Source organism: Coptis chinensis, chromosome 9 (assembly GCF_015680905.1).
Source record: "Coptis chinensis isolate HL-2020 chromosome 9, ASM1568090v1, whole genome shotgun sequence".
NCBI lineage: Eukaryota > Viridiplantae > Streptophyta > Magnoliopsida > Ranunculales > Ranunculaceae > Coptis > Coptis chinensis.
This window is the reverse complement of record NC_141464.1, coordinates 69242629-69253077: the sequence shown is the minus strand read 5'-3', so window position 1 is coordinate 69253077 and position 10449 is coordinate 69242629. Positions and strand designations below refer to the sequence as shown.

Genomic DNA, 10449 nt, shown 5'->3' with positions numbered 1-10449 from the left:
TGAATATCTTCTCCACTAGCCTTTGCTAAGTAGCTCCGGCATTTTTCAATCCAAATGGCATTCTGATGAAGCAGTATATTCTACCATTGACCACGAATGCCATTTTTAACTGGTCTAACACAGCCATTAGAATCTAAAAATATCCTGAATAACTATAACAAAAACTGATCAACTCGAAACTAGCCGTTCGATCAACCAATTCAGGGATGTCCAAACGGGTACCCGACCCAGCCCGAACCTGATTTTTTGGGTTTTAAACTGGTATCAGGTTACCCCAACTCAGGCCGGTTTTCAGCAGGTCGGGTTCGGAGTCAGGTATTTTATTGAGAAGTGTGACCAAACCCTACCTTAACCCTATATTTCGGGTACCCATCGGGCTCGGGTTCGGGTTTCGGGTAGGATAAAGCCTGGTACAAATGAAGAAAGAAGACAATAAGAAACTTTATTTGAAATATATATCTATATTTTATTCCTTCTTTGGCTATCCACCAATCTTTCAAACAAAATAAAACTTCTAATGAACTTGGAAGTAATTATCACCTATACTCGGACATAATTATTTGATATGATTTAAAAATAGATGGATTCGGAATGAACTATAGACACATGATCACGTGCAATTACTGAAAAAATTGGAAATCCCAACATAAATTTTTTTATAATCCAATATATTAAATAACTCATCATTATAAACATGAATGAGATCATAATCCAAATATTTATCTAACTCATTCTTTTATATAAGATTAGTAGTTTGCAATTGAAACCGGATTTGGGGTTCAATTTTGGTCCGGTTTGGTTTTGGGTTTTTTAGCCCTTTTAGCGGGTTTAGGGCTAAATTATCGGGTCGGGCTTGGGTCGGTCTAGATTTAGAGAGTGTGACCAAACCCTACCCTATGTATTTCGGTTTGGGTTCGGGTTCAGGTTTTGTCGGGTTCGAGCAGGGTTCGGTGAGGATATTTTGTTCGGGTTTTGGGCGGGTTTCGGACAAGATGGCATCCCTGAACCAATTCATCAATTCTAGGCATGGGATAATGATTCTTTGGACACTTTTTATTCACATCAGTAAAGTCAACAAAAATTCGAACCCTACCATCTTTCTTGGGTACCACCACTATGTTTGCTACCCATTCAGAATGCTCAACTTCTCTGATGATACCATTATCTAACATTTTTTGTATCTCCACCTGGACTGATTCTTCATACATTGGCCTCACTTTTCTATGCTTCTGATGCACTGGAGTTGCATTTTCCTCCATATTCAGTTTATGCGAACATATCTCTGGATCGATACCGGTGAGATCCAACATCAACCATGCAAAAACATCGTGATTCTCTTCCAAAAATACTATCAACTCTTTTCTTATACCTACAACCATTTCTGTACCGATGAACGTATGACGCTCACTTTCTCCTTTACCGATATTAATCTTGTCCACCGCCTCTATGGTTTTTCTTTCCCATGGTGGTTCCTCATGCTTGTTCATCTCTTGAGTGAACTTTACCTGCTCCTGTATCTGTATGCTGGTATCGGCAAGCAAAGTTTGTTGTATCTGCTAAGTAGAGTTTTCCAAGACGCCCCCAGTGTCTTGGCTTTTCCCCTTCATCATTCCTTTTACTGTAACGAAATTACACTCTTTTCTAATTCGAACTGATCGCCCCTAATCTCGTGCAATCCATATACGGTTGGGAATTTGAGAACTTGATAAAATGTATTGGGCGAATATGAGAACTTGATAAAATGTATTGTGCAAAGCGCGCATTTTGTGTATCCATTTCCTTCCCAATATAACATTGTGATCAGATTGGTGCTTGATGACCACGAACTTCGTCATTACCGTTTGAGGCCCACCTCGAACTGGCAATTTTATCTCCCCCGCAGGTTTGGCAGAAGTTCCATTAAAACCATATAAATTGAACTTTGGTGGTTTTAAATGCGACTCATCGAGACCAACTCCTTTGAATGTTTTCCAAAATAAAATATTAACTGAACTACCACAGTCCACTAATATCTTCTATACATCATAGCCCGGAATACGCAAAGTGATTAGCAAAGCATTATCATGTGGTAACATTACCTTAGACAAGTCCTCCGGTACGAACATGATTGCCCCAGGAATGATAGACGATATCAGCTGCTGACTTACTAGCACTGGCTCGATATTGACCACGAGAACTTCTTTGACCGTCGAGATCCTCCTTATCTTATCTCAAACAATCTTTTTTTGAGGAATTTCCCCCTTGTAAATCATGTTTATTATGCCCAATGGCTTTTCTCTTATGGTCGTTGTTTCTGCAGGTCTAACATCGGCACGAAACTCTCTTAGTTTCCCATCTTTCATAAGCATGTCTATCTCTTTTAATAACTGGAGACACCTATTAGTCTCGTGGTATAAGGCTTTCCTTTCATTTCTCTAAGAGTGTATTTCGGCCACACCACAAAATCTTCCTCTGCTATTCTCCGCAAAATATCCTCCGTCATGGAATTTAGAGCTATGAAATTACTAGGATCAAACTCTTCTTTCAATGTTCTGTCATACTTTTTTCGCTGTTGAGGCTGATTATTTCGATTTGTATAATGCTCTTGAGGTCTTTTCTTATCTGACCTCGAGGAGTCTCGATTCTCATAGCGGTCATTATTATCTTTCTCTTTTTTCCCCGCGTCGGTGACTTGCAATACCACTTGCACCGTGGCAGTTCTCAACCCCTCCTCTACTATGATATCTCTATCCACCTTATCATACAACTCTTGCAATGTTTTCACCTCTTTCCTCAACAGATACTTATGCATATAAGATTCAGGTATTACTCCAGCTTGAAAAGCTATGACAACTGTCATTTCTGATTCATCCAATCTTTTCACTGACTGCATTTCAGCCTTGAACCTCGTTAAGAAATCTTTTAATGACTCTTTCTTCGCTTGCTTCAATTGGAACAAGGCTGAAACCTACTTTGGCTTCACCCTTTGGTGACCATAATTAGTAAGGAACCTTTCTTCAATCTCTCAAAAGTATGAAATGGACCCCTCTGGAATTGTACAAAACCACTTTAATGCCTTCCCTTTCAAGCTTGACGAAAAAGATCAACATAGTACAGTATCCCAATATTCGGTGCCCTTATGTATCGAGAACTGATGTCGATAACTAAAAAGATGGTCCATTGGGTCAGTAGCTCCTTCGTATTGGCTCAATTTTGGATTTTTGAACTTCGGAGGTAACGAGGCCCTCTCTATCTCCTTTTTAATGGGTTTCTACCGACATCATCTGCCAGCTTTTTGATCGATGCCGAGACCTTTTTCCAATAACTGATCTCCTAATTGCTTCTGCATCATTTCCTGCACCATCTCCTTTGTGACCAGTGCTTTACCTTCTTCTTCTTCCACCACTTTCGGTGTCGTTCTCGCGACGGATTGTACTTCTTCAAGATGACTCCTTCTCCTCTCTTCGAGATGACTATTTCGTACTACTGGAGTTCCAGAACTCGACTCCTCGTCATCCTTCTCATACAAAGCTTCTTCAGCACTCTTCTCCTTCTTTTCCCTTATTGCTTTACTCTCAGCCATTAATATCTGATTCTGTTTTTCTAACTCATTCATCCTTCTCAACAAGTCTCTCAGAGATACTTCTTTTTCTTGTATCTCATCCACCAGCCTACTTGCTGACCTTCTAGTTCTTCGATCTGCATTCTTTGATGCTGCATGAGACGTACTTGCTTCTTCTACCATTAATGCTTTACTTGTTGTCGCTCGTTTAGGAGGCATCTTGATAAAACTCTTTAACCAAATTCCTATTCTCCACTGATCTTCTCAAACTCTTTCCAATTTCTTCACAATAGATTCGCAAACTTCAAAGAAACCAAGAAAAGAATGTTCTTTCTTGATCCTTAATCCCTCACTGACCTTACCAACAATTTCTCTTTCTTACCAAGATTTCAATCAATGGATTCGATCAAAGAAAAAGAAACGAAAGACAAAACAATCGATCTTTGTCCTTGAACCCAGACGGCGCCAATGTAATGATCAGACAGAACTGACTAAGATTGACAAGAACGAATTACTAAAAGTAAAGGTTAAGGATGGAATCAAATTGAAAAAGAAGTTTGTTATTGAGGAACAATGTCGGTTACAATATTCTCTCTCTCTCTCTTGTTCTAAGTTTACAGATTTTCCATAATGATTTTTCCCAATCCCTTATTTCTTCCTTTTCCAGTCTTTATATAGTGGTGTAACTACAGCTTTGTCGTCCCTTCTCTTTATCTTCCTCCTTTTCCCGCTTAAATCTGCAACATACAAACTACAATTGTGAAATATCGATCTTTACATCGATATTTCTCTTTAGTCACGATATCTATATGTTATACAATCAATTTTACCTTCCGCGTCAAAGAAAGTTAAAGAATCCAACCCTGCCAAGAAAAGAATCCAGCATCTCTTTCTTTATTAAAGTAAGCCTACCTGTTCCTATCAATCTTCAACAGAAAGCATCTACCTTTACTATAGTAATTTTCCCAAAGAAAAACTAGAAGAATATGATCTCACTGACTGCACACCTTCTTCTCAAATCATGTGTGAAACCAAAAGTTTCTACCTGTGGGTTGCTCAAGTTCTATTCCTTTCTGGCCTTCTTGCCCTCATCCTATGGCTAAGTTTGCATCCGAAAAGTCCCAACTACACGGTTACTGATCTCAACATTCCAGTGAATGCTAACCAAAATGAGAATACAACTATCTCCGTTGCCTTAGAAATACAAAATCCAAACAAGGATTATAACATATATTATGACGACATTTATTTAGCATTGTACCATGCAAGTGATACTATTGGAGGAACAACCATTACAGCTTTTCGTCAATATAAGAAGGGGAGCGATCATTTCTACAAAAGCATTGTTGCAGATGGAGGACTATGGAATGTGGTTTTGAGAGAAGTTTTGAATGGAACAGCTGAATTGAAAGTTGGCTTGTTTACGAAGATTAGATACCGAATGTGGGGTAGGAAGTCTAAGCATCACGGAATGCATTTGAATGGTCGTATACCAATAGGAAAAGATGGAAAAATTTCCCGTAAGAAGAAGATTAAGCTCCGTAAACAACGAAAAAAAATGAGGTTTGTTAAGGGTTCAATTTAGTAGAATGCAATGTACTTCTATTTTTTTTTATTTGAGTTCAAGGATTTATTTGTAGTCTTACACACAATTGCGCCACATTTTCACTGATCCACTACAATTCAGTTGAAGTAAATTTTAAGTAAATTTGGTCTAATACCATCATGAACATGTATCATAAAATTATACACGTACGATGGCAGCATCTATGAACCACAATGTGATGCACACTCAAATACAGAGCATACTCTGACCCAAATACAGGACATACGTGATATGTGCGAACCCCTGATGCTCACTGCTCAGATTTCTCTTACTATTTCCAAAATAAATTAGAACCTTATTAGAAACTTTATAATAAACGAGTAGTTTCTAATTCGACTCATTCTCCAACTTCGTTAATAAGTTGTATAGTGCGTGAAACCAAATTAGAAAAGAATTCGGACATGACATCTCTTTCTTTCTATAAAACCAATATTTCCCTGCAGCATGTTTATTGGCAATCACCAATCCCTACACCATGCGTAGTTACTCTATAGCGTAGTTCTTCCTAATGGAAGACATTGAATCACTTTCACCTCGACCCAAGGGTCGAACTAAAAGTTGCTGCGTTGCTTTCTTAATCGTTCTATTCGTGTCTGTCATTCTTGGAGTCTTGGCATGGACAGTTGTTATTCCAAAAAATCCCACCTACAAAATTGTTGATCTTCATATTCCCATTGTCGCCAATGGCAACCATGGCGACAATAACCAAAATACAACTTCGCCAAACAATACCAATCAGAATCAGAACACCACTATTATCTTTAGGTTACAAGTCACTAACAGAAATTACTTGTATGGCATATATTACGATGGCATAAACGTCTCACTGTACCATGCAAATCATAATATTGGAGGAACAACCATTAGGGCTTTTGTTCAAGATCCTGGGACTCATCAATTTTTAGGAACTGTTAGCGCGGATGAACGGAACTTTGTTTTAAGTGAATTTTTCAAAGGAGCAGCTGAGTTGAGAGTTGTTTTCGGTACTAGGATTAGATATCGAATATTGGGTTTTAAGACTGAGCCGCGGGGCATGCAGTTACATGATCGTGTGCTGATTGGAAAAGATGGAACATATTTCAGGTCATGAGAAAATTGAGCTTTGAAACACTGGCAGAGATGTGGGTGAGGAAATTTCCATCCTCTAGAGGTAACTTTTTTTCCTAGCATATAGGAAAAAGATTAACATACAAATTCCACCGCAAGTGCGACGTCTTGTATTGCAACGTTGTAATAGAACTAGTATACCGCGAAGTGGTGTGGAACGAGTGAAGGTTCAGACATAAATCATTCAAGAAACCAATATTTTGAAGAAAATCGGAAAGGGGTTGATTCGATCAAAAGTTGTGGAAAACGAATATGACGCAGAAGAAAGAAAGAGGGGATAGAAAGAGATGAAGGGGGCGGATAAATGGATTAATGGATGATAGCTAAGACCTTCTGTTTGGAATGGATGAAGAAATGTGGAGTAAGGCGACAGACGAGTGAATTTTCCTTCCCTAGTACAAGGTCACTGGATTTGGCTTGTTCCTGATAAACAAAAAGAAACACAGTCGATCTTCAATGTATATATTAACTGTACTTGTGTTGTTTTCATCTTTTATATATTCAATATATCTTTGTTCCTAATCTTGATCTGTTTTTTGCTAAAGGCTAATTGTATTAATAGCAAAAATGGAAAAAATCAATAAAAATAATTAATTACATTTAGGTCTTTGTGAGAGCCATAAGTAGGTCTCCCCAACATTACATGTTTCCTAATCTTGATCGTCTTGCTATGAATTTGATTGATATATTGATGGATATAGAAGTCTATAGGAATGCAAAATTTTGCAGTACGTGGAATAGGGTTTGTTAGAATTCTCATTGTAGCGGTCCTTCAACCATATTGGAGTGGCTTGTTAGGGGTATGTTGGGCAGGGCCGGCCCTAGGCCTATGCTGTCTAAGGCTTTGCATAAGCCCAATATAAACAAAAGAAAAAGGCCCCATGTCTCATGCAACTTTTTTTTTTTGAAGTGTCGGAAACAGCCAATCTGCTCATATCTCGAATAGGATTGATAGTCACCAACTCCAGTATTTTATACAATCAAAGACTTCATCAAACTACCCTAAGTCGAAACAAGTGCTGAAACCGCCTATCTGTAGGTAACTGTGAAACTTTGGGGCTGGTTTCAAACCGATCTGTCTGACAACCCCCCCAACTTCAATGACTGAGTTAGCTGATACCTGAAACACAAAAGCTACTCCCAACTAGTTGAACCATTACACTATGATGGATCATTTGGATGATAAGAATTTCTTCGAGATATCAGACTTCACTTTACATCCAAGTAAAAGAGCTTGGTGGACTAGACCGTCGATTTCTTCCTCCTTTTTCTCATACAAAAAGAAGGCTACAAAGGCAAAGGGCATTCCTATCATAAATATGCTTCGAATTGATGTAGCACCAAGGAAGCTACAAATTAATAGGGAGATGACAACCTTTACGAATAGAACAAAATCCTCCCCCTTGCACAGAGATTTTAAAACATTTACAGCATAATTCCATGTGGATCCCGCAGACAAAGCAACCTGGTGACTTGTCTTCTCTGGAAAGTGAAAATTTGATGCAGGGATTTTCTCAATTGTGTAACCCAGCACTTTTGCGGGTAGAATGCCATGGACGAACAAGAAGAGTGTTGCCATCAAGAGAATCTGTGAAACAGCAGTGATGATGGTATAGCCAGATGCAATGAAGTAAGAATAAAAAGCAATCAAGACTACAACTGCAGTGAGTGTTTGCTTTTTATCTTTCCAGAGAAGTGTGTTGGCAATCTTTCCCCGCCCAAGATATATAGAAGCTTTAGAAGGTCCTACTCTCCTCTGTTTCTGTTCAGCTCGCAAGTGTGAGTACGACTCAATTGTCCTCTTTAGTCCATCCTGAAGTGAAACAATAGGCTCATAGCCAAGACGATCCCTTGCTTTGGAACAACTAAAAGTTCTGCTGCGTGAGAGGAGTCTGATTCTTGATGGTGTCAGCTGCGGAACACGCATCCCATAAGGTGCCAACACTTTATATGTCCACTCCACCACATGCGCGATTGGCATCATCACAGGGACTGGGATCTTGATACTTGGTCTTTCATAGCCAAGCCCTTCGAGAATTCGAGATACAAACTCCCAGAACTTAATTGGTTCCATATTCGTGATAAAGTAGGCCTGCCCAGCAGCTCTCTGAGCAACTTCGCCTTCTGAGGATAGAGCGTGTTCAGCACATACATGGGCATGAGCCACATTTTCAACGTATGTGAAATCATACAAGTTGTTGCCATCACCGATAATGAACTTAGATTTTCCAGCCCTTGCAGCAGTGACTAGAGATGGAACCAACAGCCGATCGCCAGGACCAAAAATACTACTAGGGCGTATGCAGCACGTTAGAAGTCCATTTCTACCATTTGATTTTATCACCAATGCCTCTCCTTCAGCTTTTGTTGCAGAATAAGAATCATTATGCTTTGATGGATATGCCAGTGATTCATCACCATTAAATATTCCATGAACCCCATCAAAGACCACACTAGGAGAACTAGTATAAATAAGTCTTTTCACTTTGCACTCAACACAAGCATCAATAACATTCTTAGTCCCTTGAACATTAACTGAATAATGTAGTTGTTGATTATTAATAGATGAATCGGGTGCAGCCATATGAAATACAACATCTGCCCCTTCAAATGCTTTAATTAGTTGAGATTTCTGACGAAGATCAGCTGAAACATATTTGGCAGCACCGGAGCGAAGGGCTTGAGCAAGAATGGATTGTTCCTCATATGGTTCGAGTTGAATAGATGGACCCAAGTCAGCAATTTTAACTAACCATTTTTTACAAGGAATTAACATCTCTACTAGATGTCATGCAACTTTAAAACTGAAACATTATAACATTTTTTCTTTTTCGCTGGGTAAGAAACATTATAACAGTTTACTACTGGGCACTGGCACTGCAATACTGAAGTGACTGATTTGTGCAATGCAACCAACATTCATGTCGCACTTGACATTTACAGAGGCAACATGAAAGTTGCACTGAAAGCCATATTGCCACAATGCATATCTGAGTCGGTGGGAACTAATGACGGTTGGCACATTTTAGCAGGGGGCCCCAATATAAACCAAATACAAGGGCCCATTAAGTTCTAAAAGTATACTGTATTGTTAAAGGCCCAAACAAAAGTCCATTCTAAAAAAAAAAAAAAACCCCATTTTGTAGACCTTGCATTGGGCCTTTGAAACTCAGGCCAGCCCTGCATTTTCGCTTATTCAAATTTCAAACATAGGAATTGGCGCAGTTTAGGAAAAGAAAGCTCTCTGGTCCTATACGTGAGTAGCTCCTAGATAGTCCACTTTAATTCTTACAGATATCCTACATTGTAATTGTGGGTTTGGGTTTGTGTTTGAGCTAGAGCTTGGGCCTTGTTTTTTTTACACTCTGATGCCAAACTTTAGGCCCAGTGGGCCATGGTCGACGACAACAGAAAACACAACTGAGGTAAAACAATTTTCTGATTCAACTTGAATTAGGGCTCCTATCACCTATGTACGTCAGTCTCCTAATCAAATTCTACACAGCGTGAAACAGAGAAAAATTGATTATCAAAAAAAAAAAAAAAAAACAGAAAAAATTGCAATCCTAGAAAGGAAAGGAATCCAATCATCTATTTCTTTATATAAATAAAACTTAACCTACATGTTCTTAGAAAGCATTTGAATCATCTGATAGGGGGGGAAGTGATAACTATCACCTACTTTCCTTAAAAGTTATATAAATAAAACTTTAGATTCCTTTTTTTTCGATTTTTTTAAATTCCGACATGTTTCATTCCGTAACATCCCGTCCGAACCTTTGCATTGCACAGACTTCACCTTGTTTATCACCGGGTTATCATAGAGGGGGTGAAAACTATCACCTGCATTGCAAATGCTCTTATCAATCATCAGTTTATCAGCCCCTCTTAAATTCATCATGGAATAAGATCTTGAAAAATGTTGTTGTTGTTTTTTCCTTCTTTATGTTCTACTCCTCCTAAGCGATTATACACCTCCTCCTAAGTCCAAAGGTTCAACTAAAAGTTGCTTTTTCTGTTCTACTCTTCCTTGGCGTTTTTCCAGCGATCACCCTTTTTGTTTGTCTTCCTAATAGTCTCACCTATACAATTGTTGATCTTAATGTTTTGAACTTTTTGTTTGTCTTCCTAATAGTCTCACCTATACAATTGTTGATCTTAATGTTTTGAACTTTTTGTTTGTCTTCCAAATAGT

At 38.7% G+C, this 10449-nt stretch overlaps 1 protein-coding gene and 1 pseudogene across 2 annotated transcripts; one reads left to right on the top strand and one right to left on the bottom strand.

The window, feature by feature from the left end:
• The first annotated feature begins 4562 nt into the window (after positions 1-4562).
• On the top strand, positions 4563-5126 carry LOC147477658 (protein NDR1-like). Its single transcript, XM_086586051.1, has one exon. It carries the CDS (start codon positions 4563-4565, stop codon positions 5124-5126), a length of 564 nt encoding a protein of 187 aa, XP_086442177.1.
• Positions 5127-7140: 2014 nt separating this feature from the next.
• On the bottom strand, positions 7141-9033 carry LOC147477657 (3beta-hydroxysteroid-dehydrogenase/decarboxylase pseudogene; annotated as a pseudogene). Its single transcript, XR_015208993.1, has one exon. The product of XR_015208993.1 is annotated as a 3beta-hydroxysteroid-dehydrogenase/decarboxylase pseudogene (transcript).
• Between the last annotated feature and the right edge of the window lie 1416 nt (positions 9034-10449).